General features: G+C 41.4%; 1 protein-coding gene across 4 annotated transcripts in view; it reads left to right on the top strand.

The window, feature by feature from the left end:
- eml3 (EMAP like 3) overlaps window positions 1–15,754 on the top strand; it is a 59,176-nt gene that overhangs the window by 32,945 nt on the left and 10,477 nt on the right. For 3 of the 4 annotated variants that reach the window (XR_015107557.1, XM_086165596.1, XM_086165597.1), the window contains exons 7-14: window positions 4,097–4,132; window positions 4,599–4,719; window positions 5,019–5,168; window positions 6,435–6,504; window positions 6,837–6,947; window positions 7,031–7,126; window positions 14,688–14,822; window positions 15,315–15,453. Coding sequence is in view for 3 of the 4 variants with exons in the window: in XM_086165596.1 (XP_086021722.1) it covers window positions 4,097–4,132; window positions 4,599–4,719; window positions 5,019–5,168; window positions 6,435–6,504; window positions 6,837–6,947; window positions 7,031–7,126; window positions 14,688–14,822; window positions 15,315–15,453 (858 nt within the window). In the remaining variant the exon portion in view is untranslated. The remainder of the gene's footprint in view (window positions 1–4,096; window positions 4,133–4,598; window positions 4,720–5,018; window positions 5,169–6,434; window positions 6,505–6,836; window positions 6,948–7,030; window positions 7,127–14,687; window positions 14,823–15,314; window positions 15,454–15,754) is intronic. The other variant, XM_086165598.1, reaches the window with a different exon arrangement.

Below are 15,754 nucleotides of genomic sequence, written 5' to 3'. Positions count from 1 at the left end.
ACCAAATTACAAAATAAAATAGGAATGGCCAAAAACTGAATTGCAGATTTATGATGAAACAGGGATACTTGTGCAATCGTACAATTTCGGCAAAACAAGCTGTCCCTGAGTCCAGTAGTCCTTGACCTAATGTTTGTAACCTTTTCCTGGAAGAAACAGTGAGGGCAACCATCAGAAGAGCGGAAGGGTTCAAAAACAAGAACAACAGATGAAGCCAGAATACTTCATTTCACCTTTTATTCATTTATCAGTCACTTTCAGGGGACATCCGGCGTAAAACTTTTGCCAAAACCAAACATGCGAGTCAACCATAACTATACCATACGGGATCGGTCGCGGACCGGGTTAACAACGACCGCCATTGGTACTGATGACCTACAGGGTACTAATGGAAATTGGGCTGCTGTGGGTCGAAGAACAAGAAGAAGAGGAGGAGTGCGTGTTCGGAAGCAGAGAGAGAGGAGGAAAGGAGAGAGTCTGGGACTGAGAGTAGGGACTCTGAATATTGGGACTATGACAGGAAAAGGTAGAGAGTTGGTCGACATGAGAAGGAAGGTGGATATACTGTGTGTCCAGGAGACCAGGTGGAAAGGTAGTAAAGCTAGAAGCTTAGGAGCAGGCTTTAAGTTGTACTATTATGGTACTGACAAGAAGAGAAATGGAGTAAGAGTTATCTTGAAGGAGGAGTTTGTAAGGAACGTCCCAGAGGTGAAAAGAATATCAGATAGACTTATGAGTCTGAAATTGGAAATTGAAGGTGTGATGTTCAATGTTATTAGTGGCTATGCCCCGCAGGTGGGATGTGAATCTAAAGAGAAGGAGAAGTTTTGGAATGAGTTGGATGAAGCGATGCAGAATATTCCCAGAAATGAGAGAGTGGTAATTGGTGCAGACTTCAATGGACATGTTGGTGAAGGCAATAGAGGGGATGAAGAAGTGATGGGCAGATTTGGTATCCAGGATAGGAATGCAGAGGGACAGATGGCGGTAGGTTTTGCAAAAAGGATGGAAATGGCTGTAGTGAATACCTTTTTCCAGAAAAAAACAGGAAGATAGGGTAACTTATAAGAGTGGAGGTAGGAGCACGCAGGTAGACTACATCTTGTATAGACGAGGTAACCTGAAAGAGATCAGTGACTGCAAAGTAGTTGTAGGTGAGAGTGTCGCCAGACAGCATAGGATGGTGGTTTGTGGGATGACTGGTGACAAGGAAGATGAAGAGGACAAAGGCAGAGCAGAGGACAAAGTGGTGGAAGCTGAAAACAGAGGAGTGTTGCATGGTTTTCAGGGAGGAGTTGAGAAAGGGTCTGGGTGGTCGGGGTGAGCTTCCAGATGATTGGACAACAACAGCTAGTGTTATCAGGGAGACAGGTAGAAGAGTACTTGGTTTGTCATCTGGAAGGAAAGTAGATAAGGAGACTTGGTGGTGGAATGAGGAAGTGCAGAAGTATATACAGAGAAAGCGGTTAGCGAAGAGGAAGTGGGATACTGAGAGGACTGAAGAGAATAAGAATAAGAATAAGAACAACTTTATTAATCCCGAAGGAAATTGCAGTGCCAGAGTTACAGAAAATATAACAGTAATAAATAATAAAAGAAATTAGAAATTAGAATTAGAAATAAAAATAAACTATAAACTATAAAGTGTTTCAGTGAAACTATAAAGTGTCTTAGTAAGCAGTGATAAAACTATATGTGTCTTAGTAACAAGTGAGGTAAGGAGTGCACAATAGTATGATAGAAGGGAACATTATAGTGTAGCTGTTATGAGATGAGATGAAATATTGCACAGTGTAGCAGTTATGAGATGAAATATTGCACAGTTTCTGAATATTGCACAGAAATTAGATATTGCACATTTTTGTTTGTTTTTAAGTTAAAGATAGGTTGTTATGGTTGCAAAGACAGGAGTTCAGGGGGATGCGGCAAAAGGTAAAGATAGAGGTAGCAAAGGCAAAACAAAGGGCGTACGATGACTTGTGTGCTCGGTTGGATAGTATGGAGGGTGAGAATGATCTATACAGGTTGGCGAAACAGAGAGATAAAGATGGAAAGGAAATGTATTGACAGATGCTAGAAGAGTGATGGGAAGATGGAAAGAGTACTTTGAAGAGCTGATGAATGTGGAAAATGAAAGAGAGGCAAGGGTAGAAGAGGTGACTACTGTAGAACACAAAGTAGCACAAATTAGTAAAAGTGAAGTAAGGAAGGCATTGAAGAGGATGAAGAGTGGAAAAGCAGTTGGTCCTGACGATATACCTGTGGAGGTGTGGAAGTGTCTAGGAGAGACAGCGGTAGATTTTCTGACTAGATTATTCAACAGGATCTTAGAGAGTGAGAAGATGCCTGAAGAATGGAGACAAAGTGTGATGGTGCCTATTTTTAAGAATAAAGGGGATGTGCAGAATTGTGGCACCTATAGAGGGATAAAGTTGATGAGCCATACAATGAAGTTATGGGAAAGAGTAGTGGAAACTAGACCGAGAGCAGAAGTCAGCATTTGTGAACAGCAGTATGGCTTCATACCTAGAAGGAGTATTACAGATGCAGTATTTGCGTTGAGAATGCTAATAGAAAAGTACAGAGAAGGCCAGAGGGAGCTGCATTGTGTTTTTGTAGACCTAGAAAAAGCACATGACAGGGTGCCAAGAGAGGAGCTCTGGTATTGTATGAGGAAGTCTGAAGTGGCAGAGAAGTATGTTAGACTGGTGCAGGACATGTATGCTAGCTGTGAGACACTGGTACGGTGTGCTGTAGGGGTAACAGAGAAGTTCAAGGTGGAGGTGGGACTCCATCAGGGATCAGCTCTGAGCCCCTTCTTGTTCGCAATGGTGATGGATAGGCTGACAGATGAGGTTAGACAGGAATCCCCATGGACCATGATGTTTGCAGTTGACATTGTGATCTGTAGTGAGAGCAGACAACAGGTAGAGGAAAATCTAGAGAGGTGGAGGTATGCTCTGGAAAAGAGAGGAATGAAAGTAAGACAGAATATATGTGTGTGAATGAGAGGAACTCAGGTGGAATGGTGAGGCTACAGGGAGTTGAGATCAAGAGGCTGGAGGATTTCAGGTACTTAGGGTCAACAGTCCAGAGCAACGGAGAGGAGAGAGGAGGATACTGAGAATAGGGTTAGATGGAGAAAGTTGACTCGCTGTGGCGACCCCTGACGGGAAAAGCCGAAAGAAGAAGAAGAAGATTCACTTATCAGTTCCTTTCAGCCTTGTGCTCACTTACAGTTGACCTATTGTAGAGCATTTAACAATCTATTAGACTCATTTTCATCAAAATACCCATGTGAAAGCATTTATCACCTGTGCTAAATAGCTAGGTGTTTTTAACAGCTTATTAGCAGCTATTGTTTTATGATTGCAGTTAGTTAACATTATTTATCATCCCTAAGCACTCTATTCAATTGGGTCAGCCCTAATCGAACTGCTGACAGTGCTTTTTTTGGGTCTTTTTACATGTTTGTTATTGCATCCTTTGGCTGACCCACTATAAATTTCCATTAGCCGAATTTTATTCTGTTTACAAATCTTAAGAGTATTTAGCAATTTGATGTCTTCTGTTGTCAAAACGTTTTGGGATTATCACAATTTGGGTCAAATTGTAACTCTGTTTTAAGACGATTTCCTGTTTGATAATATCTTGCCTATTTAGAATTATTTTTTCAGCCTTGGTAAGTCACCAGAGGAAGCAACTAACAAATCACAGCAGGGTCTACAGGAGATGCTTTAGTCTGAAAGTTTGTTAAATAGATGTCCTATTAGAACCAGTCTTTAACTGGACTGAGACTTTCGCTCCTCAGGGCTTCTGTCTGGTTGCTCTTGTCCAACCGGAGTCCCAAGTTTTCCATCTATCTCAGACCTGACTTATTATTACTGTCATCACATCCTATATAGTCAAGGATCCTGTGTTGTTGATTTTCCATGGGAGCTTCACCTTCCTAGAAGAGCAAGGTTGGACGTGGCAGAAAAAAATAGGGGAAAGTACAATCTTAGCTCATAGATCCAGCCTATAAAAATTGGCAGTGGTTCCGCTGGGTCTTATAAATCCTGTCTTATAAATCCCCTCATGTCTCCCTGTCACACAGGATCCTCAGGATCCAGACGGGGAACCTATAGCCAAGGTCTGTATCTGCAGCTTTCCCTCTGGAAACTGTGATTGATTTCTAATAATTTGTGAGTTTTTCTTTTTTCCATAGCTTTTTGCCCAACTGTCATTTGTATTGCAATTTAGAATTGTCATTTTCAAAACAATCATGTTAAGTTGATGGGGTATCGTTTGTGCAGATTTTTAATGTATATTAGTTTTTTTTTAAATTTAGGCAACGCTTACGATCGGCTTTTTCTCCTTTCTCCGAATGCTTTTTTAAACACTTTGGAGGTTTTTGGAACACTTTCACAAGCAGTCCAGAAAAAAATTTGGGATCAATGTCTTGAGAAATTCATGGAAGAAGGCCTTTATTTTGACATTATTACATTGTAACTACATTACTGTGTCATTTCTGCTGTATTTTAAGACACATCTCTGATGTCAAAATTGTATTTTCACCATGTCCTGCTGCCCCTGAATGTTCCTTCAATGTTTTTCAGGACAGTCTATCAAAATGTTCATCCGTGGCCGGCCAATCACGATGTACATCCCCTCCAACATCCACAACTATGAAGACCTGAAGATGGAGCCTCCCTCCCAGAGGCTCGAGCTGGACTGGGTGTATCCTGTTTTTACCGGCTTCATGTCTGTGTGAGCCGTTTCCCTGACGCAGGCAATCAAACCTGTCCTGGCACCTAAAATAAGTGCCCACTTGTTAAATTGCAAACGTTGCGGCAAAACACAGAAGTAGGTGTATCTGCTCTTTAAATTCAGTCATCATGTAGACGTCATTCTTTTTTTTGACAACTTACCTATGAAAATAGATAAATCAAAGCCATATACTGAAAAAGGAAAATAAATGACTTCAAATTAGCACAAAAAGTAGTGTATTGAAGAATATCCTTGACACTCAGCCTCAGATATGGTTACCGGGGACGAGACTGCCGTTCTAACCTGTACTTCCTACCGACGGGCGAAGCCGTGTACTTCATTGCCTGTGTCATTGTCCTTTACCACATCGACAAGCGCACACAGCGGCACTATCGGAAGCACACGGACTGTGTTCGCTGGTGTGTTGACGTGAAGATAGTCCATCTAAGTTTCTGTCTGTTACATCCACAGGCAGGATGAGCTGTACCACAAACAAGTTACCTTCTAACAGACTCGTTATAATTCTAAACAACATTGAACACGTCCTGCAAAGTTCACACTAATGTCTTCCTAATCTGTAGGTATTCTCTGATATCTTTTTAAACAACTTCTTTCTGAAGCTGCTCCTGAATATACTGCGTGTCCAGGAGACCAGTTGGAGATGACATTGTGATCTGTAGTGAGAGCAGAGAACAGGTTGAGAAAAATCCAGAGAGGTGGAGGTATGCTCCGGAAAGGAGAGGAATGAAAGTTAGTCACAGCAAGACAGAGTATATGTGTGTGAATGAGAAGAACTCAGGTGGAACGGTGAGGCTACAGGGAGTGGAGATCAAGAAGTTGGAGGATTTCAGGTACTTGGGATCAATAGTCCAGAGCAACAGAGACTGTGGAAAACAGGTGAAAAGACGGGTTCAAGCAGGTTGAAATGGGTGGAGAAAAGTGTCAGGGGTACTATGCAATAGAAGACAGAAGCCAGAATGAACGTAAAGGTGTACAAAACAGTGGTGAGACCAGCGATGCTGTATTGCCTAGAGGCAGTTACAATGACGAAAAGACAGGGGATAGAGCTAGAGGTTGCAGAGATGTATATGCTATGGTTCTCTTTGGGAGTGACCAGGATGGATAGGATTAGGAATGAGTCTTATCAGAGGAACAACACATGTTAGATGTTTTGGAGAGAATGTCAGAGAAACCAAACTGAGATGGTTCGGTCATGTACAGAGGAGGGATAGTGAATATATTGGTAAACGAGTGCTGGAATGGGAGCTGCCAGGCTGGAGGTCTTGAGGAAGACCAAAGAGAAGATTTATGGACGTAGTGAGAGAGGATATGAAGGTCGTTGGTGTGAGAGACGAGGATACAGAGAAAAGGGTTAGATGGAGAAAGTCGATTCGCTGTAGTGACCCCTGAAGGGAAAAGCCGAAAGGAGAAGAAGAACAAGATATGTATTGTTAGCACTCATGGCTCACAGCAGAACGTTCCTGGTTCAATTGTGATTCCGGGGCCTTCCTGGTCAGAGTAAACCCGGGTCTGCATGTTTTTCTCTGGGTTCTCCCATGAACGAATAAGTAAAATAAGCTAATCTCAGTGACCTAAGTACTTTAGAGGAGATGGACCAGTATGATTATCTGTCCAAATGAAGTCCCTTTTGTTGTTTTTGTTAAATGATTGATGTTTCTCTACAGTCTCACAATCCATCCAGACAAGGTGCGAGTTGCATCTGGACAAACGGCTGGGGTGGATAAAGATGGCAAGGTGACGACTGAATCCACATCTCTCCCCTAACTTTGATTTGGCTGTGATCAGCTATGATATGAATCATTTGCCACTTTTAACATCAGAATCTGAGTAGAGACTCAGTGGTCATTAAGACCCCCTTTGAGGTTTTACCTTTTGCAATTTTTTTCAGTTTAGAACAAACATCTATCAAGTGTCAAGTGCTTTAAATGTCAGTACATATTATTTAATCTTTAGAACAACTGAACTTTTGCCTCAAATATTGACCTATTACCTCCAGGATGCACCCGGTAATTGGTAACAGCCCTGAAATAATCAATAAACCATCAATTGGTCAAATCTTGCTTCAGCCTCTGCAGCCATGTGTTCACATCTGGGACTCGTCTACCCTGAATACGCTGCAGCAGATCGGTATAGGAACCTTCCAGAGAGGAGTGGGATCTGTTGCTTTTTCTCGAAATGTGAGTCACTGGTTTGAAACCCCTAGCAAGAGCAAACGACTGAGCAAGACGGTAACGTTGCATGTTTCCTTGTCATCTCTCAGGACGGTGGGCTGCACCTCTGTGTAATCGATGACTCCAATGAACATATGCTGTCTGTGTGGGACTGCAGCCGAGGGTCCAAGCAGGCCGAGGTCAAGGTAAAGAGGGATTCATCTTTTAGGTCAGCGGTCCCCAACCCTGAACAATGTTTTAGTTTGGAAAAAGTAACAAATTTTCTGTTACATCTGTCTATGACTTGCTCTTGACACATCTCAAGATGGTTCTCGTGGTCACGTGGTACATTAATGGTAATATTAAACCCACAAGCCAGCAAAATGAGTAAAAAACAGACATCTTTGGAAAGTTTCTTTGCAAAGGGGAAAAGGCCCAGTGTGGAGACAGAGGAAGAGTCTATGAGCACCAAGAAAAAGAAAGCTGCATTTAACTGACAATACCAGGAGACCCTACTTCAAATATGGATTTATCGCAACTGGTGATTCCCACTCTGCATAATATGCTGCAACCAGCACCGCCTACTCTGCTATGCCTGCTCTGCATAATATGCTGCAACCAGCAGTCCAATGAGGCAATGAAGCCTTCAAAACTGCTTCACCACTTGGACACCAAGCATCCTGCATTTAAAAAAAAACAAGCCTTCAGAGTATTTTGAAAGAAAAAAGTGGGAATATTTTTATATTTAATATGTATTCATCAGCCACACCTTGAAGGCCAGTCCATTACAATATTTTCTGACATTAAACTGGTCCGTGGCGCAAAGATAGTTGGAGGCTGCTGGTTTAGGTGGTGGGGTTGTTTTCGTGCAAGGATCTAAAGAAAATGCTCTGATCTTAGTGATGAAACTGCCTACTATGTTAAGTTTCTGAGGGTGAGACTGTCTGTCTAACCTATATTTCCTAAATTCCATGCAGTTATAAACAGCATCCTCCTCTTATGTTTGTCAGACACTAGGATTTATTTAAGGGTCACTTAAAAGATCAAGTCTTTTGGCATTAATTTGGAGTGATCACAGAGACATTCCTCAATACTTTTAAGTATTGCTTACATGCAGTATATAAAGCAAATTACTGTATGTGCCTGGTTATTTTCTAATTTTGTTTACAGTATGGTGTTTACTGTAAGAAAAAAAGACATATTTCATTACAGTCCATTTTATAAATGAGCTCATTTTGACAATTCATAGGTTGGATGTTTCATAATTAAAGTTTTAGCCTTAAGTTAAATTATTGTCCAACCATATTTTTTGTTATATTATAAGCATGTTAATTGTTCTTTCCTGACAATGAGCAAAGCTGCTGTTTGGAAGTCTCAGCTAAAGTGCTGTAAGTGCTGTTGCTTTCAATCCATCCACCTGCCACTGATAGAATTCTGACCTATATGTTTGCCATCTTCTAAAATGACCTATAGCTATTCAACTTAGCAGATGTTTGCATGAGCCGACTTATTATAGCCACAGCTAAGGGTACACATGTGAGTGCTACCTAGACTTTGGTAACAGTAGAATAACTTAAGCAACTTAGAAAGTTCATATATAACCACAGCAGCAAAAATCAAAAAAGATACACTTGATGTGGATTGGAAAGTTATCAAACCTACCCCTCTCTTGAGTGAGTGATGTCATCTGAATCAGACGTTTGACTGTTTGAGCTAGTAGAAGCTAATGCTGTGCTAACAGATGCCAATTTTTATTTTCAAAAGAGGTTATAATAGAGCTAGTGGTTTAGGAGTTGAGGCCAAATCAGTCACTCGGTTATAACACGGTAACTACCTTACCGTTTGGCCATGAAGAATATGAGTGTTCACCGTAACATCCCCACCCAGCCTGCCAATTCATAGCATCCAGGAGACCCTATTTAAAGATATCCCAAATTCTCTAGGTCACAAGCAGAGTTAAAGTCAAGCAACACCTGAAATGAACATTTTTGTTCTCCCCATCGTCATAAGTCCTTTAAAAACATGGTCTGTAAATTGTTCACAGGAATTTGACATGGTTTGCATCCCACCCTCGCTGTAGCCAAGCCCTCAGGCCTGGATTGTTTAATATTTAGACTTAAAGAAAGCTGTAGACTCTTTTACACAGAAATTGTGCAACGGCAACACCATCCTTGTTTGTCTACACAGAACCACATTAACCAATTGTGATGCTGCTTCAGGATATGTAATTGCCACTTATTTTCCTTACCCAGTTGAGCCGAGCTGTGTAACAGTATTAATTTCAATGGGCTGTTGCATTTTTACATGAGCACCCTTTCTCACCCAGAGCTTCATGTTGTTGCAGGCAATAGAGATGATGAAGAAGTGATAGGATCCATGATAGGAATGCAGAGGGACAGATGGTGGTAGACTTTGCACAAAGGATGGAAATGGCTGAAGTGAATACTTTTTTCCAGAAAAGACGGGAACATAGGGTAACTTATAAGAGCGGAGGTAGGAGCACGCAAGTAGACTACATCTTGTATACACAAGGTAATCTGAAAGAGATCAGTGACTGCAAAGTAGTGGTAAGTTAAAGTGTAGCCAGACAGCATAGGATGGTGGTTTGTAGGATGACTGGTGACAAGGAAAATCAGGAGGACAAAGCCAGAACAGAGGACAAAGTGGTGGAGGCTGATAAGTTAGGAGTGTTGTATGGTTTTCAGGGAGGAGTTGAAAAAAGGTTCTGGGTGGTCAGGGAGAGCACCCAAATGACTGGACAACTACAGCTAATTTGATCAGGGAGACAGGTAGTAGACAGGCGTATGCAGTGTGTGTGTACGTTTGTGTGTCTATGTCAAAAAAAAAAAAAAAAAAAAAACCTCACTAACCCAAGCTTACTGTTCTGTATATTTCCTGTGCATCGTGTATTTGAAGGTGTATTTGCAGTCCCTATGTCCTCTATTGTAAGTCGCTTTGGATAAAAGCGTCTGCCAAATGCAATGTAATGTAATAATGTAATGAGTACTTGGTGTGTCATCTGAAAGTAAGGTAGATAAGGAGACTTGTTGGTGGAATGAGGAAGTGCAGGAGTATATACAGACAACGCAGTTAGCAAAGAAATGGGACACTGAGGGGAGTGAAGAGAACGAACAGGAGTACAGGGAGATAAAGGTAAGGTAAAGATACAGGTAGTAAAGGCAGAACCAAGGGCAGACAATGACTTGTACGCTCAGTTGGACAGTAAGGAGGGAGATAATGACTTATACAGGTTCGCATAACAGAGAGATAGAGATGGAAAGGATATACAGCAGTACCGGGTGATTAAGAATAGAGAGGGACATGTTTTACAGATACTAGAGTAGTGATGGGCACATGGAAAGTGTAATTTGAGCTGATGAATGTGGCCCCGGTTAAAAATGACCGCCATCTGTACCAACGACCTACTGGAAACCAATGGAAACTGGCCTACTGTAGGTCGAAGAAGGAGAGGAAGAAGGCGCGTTGGGAAGCAGAGAGAGAAGAGGAAAGGCAAGAGCCTGGGACTGAGAGTAGGGACTTTGAATATTGGGACTATGACAGGAAAAGTTAGAGAGTTGGTTGACATGATGCAGAGAAGGAAAGTGGACATACTGTGTGTCTAGGACACAAGGGATAAAGGCAAGCTTAGGAGCAGGCTTAAAGTTGTACTATCATGGTACTGAGAAGAAGAGAAAGGTAGTAGGTGTTATCTTGAAGGAGGAGTTTGTTAGGAATGTTCTGGAGGGGAAAAGAATGTCAGATAGACTTATGAGTCTGAAATTGGGAATTGAAGGTGTGTTGATCAATGTTGTTAGTTGCTATGCCCCGCAGGTGGGATGTGAGTTTGAGGAGTAGGAGAAGTTCTGGTATGAGCTAGATGAAGTGATGCAGAATATCCCCAGAGATGAGTGGTAATTGGTGCAGACTTTAATGAGCATGTTGGTGCAGGCAATAGACAGGATGAAGTGATGGGCAGAATTTGTATACAGGATAGAAATGCAGAGGGACAGATGGTGGTAGATTTTGCTAAAAGGATGGAAATGGCTGTAGTAAATACTTTTTTCCAGAAGAGACGGGAAGATAGGGTAACTTAGAGTGGAGGTAGGAGCATGCAGGTTGACTGCATCTTGTATAAATGAGGTAACCTGAAAGAGATCAGTGACTGCAAAGTAGTTGTAGGTGAGAGTGTAGCCAGATAGCATAGCATGCTGGTTTGTTGGATGACTCTGGTGATAAGGAAGATCAAGAGGACAAAGGCAATGCTGAGGACAAAGTGGTGGAAGCTGAAAACAGAGGAGTGATGTATAGCTTTCAGGGAGGAGTTGAGAAAGGGTCTGGAGGAGAGGTAACGGTAGAGTTTCTAGAGTTTCTAGCAAGTGTTATCAGGGAGACGGGTAGGAGAGTGCTTGGTGTGTCATCTGGAAGGAAAGTAGATAAGGAGACTTGGTGGTGGACTTAGGAAGTGCAGGAGAATATACAGAGAACGCAGTTAGCAAAGAAGAAGTGGGCCACGATAACTTGCATGCTCAGTTGGACAGTAAGGAGGAAGAGAATGATCTACACAGGTGTGCGAAACAGAAATAACGATGGAAAGGATGTACAACAGGTCTGGGTGATTAAGGATAGAGAGGGAAATGTATTGACAGATGCTAGAAGAGTGATGGGAAGATTGAAAGTGTACTTTGAAGAGCCGATGAATGTGGAAAATGAAAGAGAGACAAGGGTAGAGGAGGTGACTATTGTTGACTGCAATGTAGCAGAGATTAGTAAAAGTGAAGTGAGGAAGGCATTGAAGGGGATGAATAGTGGAAAGGCAGTTGATCCTGATGATATACCTGTGGAGGTGCGGAGGCGGTAGAGCTTCTGACTAGATTATTCAACAGGGTCTAATAGAGTGAGAAGATGCCTGAAGAATGGAGACAAAGTGTGATGGTGCCGATTTTTAAGAATAAGGGGGATGTGCAGAATTGCGGCAACTATAGAGGGATTAAGTTGATAAGCCATACAATGATGTTATGGGAAAGAGTAGTGGAAACTAGACTGAGAGCAGAAGTCAGCATTTGTGAACAGCAGTATGGCTTCATGCCTAGAAAGAGTACTACAGATGCAGTATTTGCTTTGAAGATGCTAATAGAGTAGTACAGAGAAGGAGCTGCATTGTGGTTTTTTAGACCTAGAAAAAGCATGTAACATGGCGCCAAGAGAGGAGCTCTGGTATTGTATGAGGAAATCTCAAATGGCACAATGGTATGTTAGACTGGTGCAGGACATATATGCCAGCTGTGAGACAGTAGTGCGGTGTGCTGTAAGGGTAACAGAAAAGTTCAAGGTGGACGTGGGACTCCATCAGGGATCAGCTCTGAGACCCTTTTTGTTTGCAGTAGTGATGGATAGGCTGAAAGATGAGGTTAGACAGGAATCTCCATGGGCCATGATGTTTGCAGTTGACATTGTGATCTGCAGTGAGAGCTTAAAACAGATTGAGGAAAATCCAGAGAGGTGGAGGTATGCGCTGGAAAGGAGAGGAACGAAGGTTAGTCGCAGCAAGACAGAGTATATGTGTCTGAATGAGAGGAACCCAGGTGGAACGGTGAGGCTACAGGGAGTGGAGATCAAGAAGTTGGAGGATTTCAAGTACATAGGGTCAACAGTCCAGAGTAACGGAGAGTGTGGAAAATGAGGTAAAGAATGCAGGTTGGACTTTGTGAAGAAACGTGTCACGGGCATTGTGTGATAGAACACTATCAGCCAGAATGAAAGTAAAGGTGTACAAGACCTGCACCTTCTCCTGCACCTTGGCACAGAACCTAGAAGCCAATCCTTTGCACTGCTCTGTAACAGATTAAGCCCCATCAGTTGGAATGCCATACAGAGTGTCCATTGTATCTGGCACAGCTTCAAAAATGTCCTTACCTGTGGTATGTGCCCTTTAGATTCCAAACATCAAGCAGTTCTTCCATAATACAAAATGGATCACTTCACCACAAAAAAATGGACGGTGTCTGTAACATTTGAACGCCACACGACTGTTTCTGGACATGCTAACATTTTTGAATTCATGCATTTTTTTCAGGCAGATAATTCCTTTGACTTCAGTGAGGGACTGTTTTACGAATTCACCATCTGAAAAAGGTTTCCCGTGTTGGGCGAGGCGTTGAGCTACCTCACAGCCGGCTGCTGCAGCATTTTCCTTTCTTTTGTTAGCACAGGAAAAATACTGGTGTTGAGCTTGCAAGTTGGCTACAATTTGTTTAACTATGTTAAGTATGCTCGGCAGCAATGTAAGTCTGACGCTTGGTTCTATGATGTCATCGTGTGTAAAGCTCTTTCATCTCTGCAACATATTCCAAATCATACAGACACACTTCCCCTATGTTTCTATGAAGGCATTCATTTTTCCACTGTGTCTGCAATCTTCGACCATGCATTTCAGTGTTTCTGCTGTTTTTGGTCACTCACTGCAAACTTTTCATTTTTGATTTCATATCTTTTTAATGTTGTTCTTTGGAGATTTATCCCTAAACTTCTCTGAGAGCAATTTTTAGTGCAGCTACCATGACAACACTAAATATTTTACACTGTGTGTGTGTGTGTGTGTGTGTGTGTGTGTGTGTGTGTGTGTGCGTGCGTGCGTGCGTGCGTGCGTGCGTGCGTGCGTGTGTGCGCGTGTGTGCGTGTGTGTGTGTGTGTGTGTGTGTGTGTGTGTGTGTGTGTGTGCGCGTGCATACACGCTTGAAATGCATAGAGGAGTTCTAAATTGCATATCAACTCAAGCCAGGGTTTGTGCACACTCAGAATGTGCGTACATCTTAGCACTGACCCACACTATGTAGACACATGAGCTGCCCAAAAGGAACAAGATAATTATCCCCCCCCCCACACACACACACACACTCATATATGTACACAGCCCCCACCCGGCCCTTGCACTCATTCGTATGCCTACAGTATGTGTGTCTTGTGATGAATGACCTTTTTTTATGATAGGAGTTTTCTCTGTGCCCTGTTCTCTGTGGAGCTCTGAGACTTTGTTTTCTTCTTGAACATCATTAAAGAAATGTGTACTTTGTTAACTGGAGAGAAGATGAGTTTGCTGTTTAGCTGCAGTACAAATGTAGCAGGAAATGGTGAAACCATGATAATGTATGGAATGCAGTGCATTATGCAACTGATCACATTTTGAGTGTGATCAATTTTGGTTGTATAGATATATACGCGAGGTAAACCTTGGAATTAAATCCTATCCCTAAATTCACCTTAAGTGTATATCATGTCATTCTCTGGTTTTAAAATTATTTACTTTTGTGTAATGAAAGGTTGGATTTTTTTAGTTTAATGAGGCACTTGACTTGTAAAAAATGTAAAAAATGATCAACATACTTAAAACATCTTTAAAATATTCTCTTCTCATGCAAGGTTTATCTAATTTTCCTAACCCCACAATGAAGAAGCCACTGACTCCGTACCAATAAATGATTCCAATAGCTACTTTCTCATTCCAGGTGATCAATTATCATTGCAACGATTTTTGATGTAGACTATGTGTAGATTTCTATACAATGTCAAGTTTTTTTGTTTGGGCATTTTTTTAGGTCATTTCTTGTTTGTTTGTTAGTTTTTAATGTTATTTATCTTTCTTTAAGATTACTTTTTGGTGATTATTATTGTCACCATGCATTTATAATTTTTTTAGGTTGTGTCCTGCTGATATGAAGTGATTTCTCGCCAATTTATAAGTGTTCTTGATTGTTTGTTTTTGTGTGTCAGAGCACCAACGAGGCTGTGTTCGCTGTGGAGTTTAACTCCACCGACAGCTCCAACATAATCACCTGTGGGAAATCCCATGTTTACTTCTGGACGCTGAGCAATGGGCAGTTCACCAAGAAACAAGGAATCTTTGGAGTAAGACTAGCTTCCAGTGTAATTTCAAGAAGTGATCTGTTCAGTTTGTACAGTATTCCAGCTTCTGAGCTTTCTGCAATTATTATGCAAACCAGTGATCAAAGGTGACCATGTCCAGTGGATTTGAAAAGCTTAAATGGTTCACGTATTAAGAGAGTATAGCTGTAAATGGGAAAGGAATCATCAAGGATTAAATGTAGCCTCCTAGAAGTTTGACAACCACAGTATGTAAAGATATTAGCCTTCAAGGATAAGATTTGAAAGGTTCTTCTTTTTCATTCTACCTCTCCCTGAAAGGGGAGATAATTTAAAAGTAAAAACAAATTTCCAGGGCATCAACTGAAAATTAGGATCATGAAAATATCTGCGCTTTAAGTCAAAAGGAGATGATGATAATAACTTTCAGCGCAAATGTGGAAGCAAATTGAACTTAATTGAAGGCCTGAATGTGGATCTGATGTAACAAAGACAGTATTTCAATCATTTTTTCAGAAATACAAGAAGCCCAAGTTTATCCAATGCTTTGTGTTCAGCCTGACTGGTGATGTTCTGACGGGAGACTCTGAGGGAAACATCCTGACGTGGGGAAAGTCAGCAGCTGATGTTAAAACTCTTGGAAAAGGAGCCAAAGGTCTCAAGGCTCATTGTTCTTACATAACTTGTTGTTTTTAATCAGAAAGAAAAATGTATTCCAGAGCTACAAAAACAATACCAATAAACAACCTGAAGACCAAACTTTGTAAGTGTGCCAGAGACTGTCCATGAAAGCCTGACAATTTCTAAACATAAAGAAGAAATCCCCAAATTCTTTGAGAAACACTGTAACTATAGAACTATGACATGAACTCCAAAGTAAAATTAATCCGCAGAATTAAAAGTATTTGCTTGATTTGGCCAGATTTCAAATGAACATTGAGAAATTATCAACATAT

Source organism: Fistularia commersonii, chromosome 19 (genome assembly GCF_037954325.1).
Source record: "Fistularia commersonii isolate RoL2024-O1a breed Wild chromosome 19, RoL_Fcom_v1.0, whole genome shotgun sequence".
NCBI classification, from domain to species: domain Eukaryota; kingdom Metazoa; phylum Chordata; class Actinopteri; order Syngnathiformes; family Fistulariidae; genus Fistularia; species Fistularia commersonii.
Note: the sequence above shows the minus strand (reverse complement) of the source record. Positions and strands in the feature narration are given on the sequence as shown.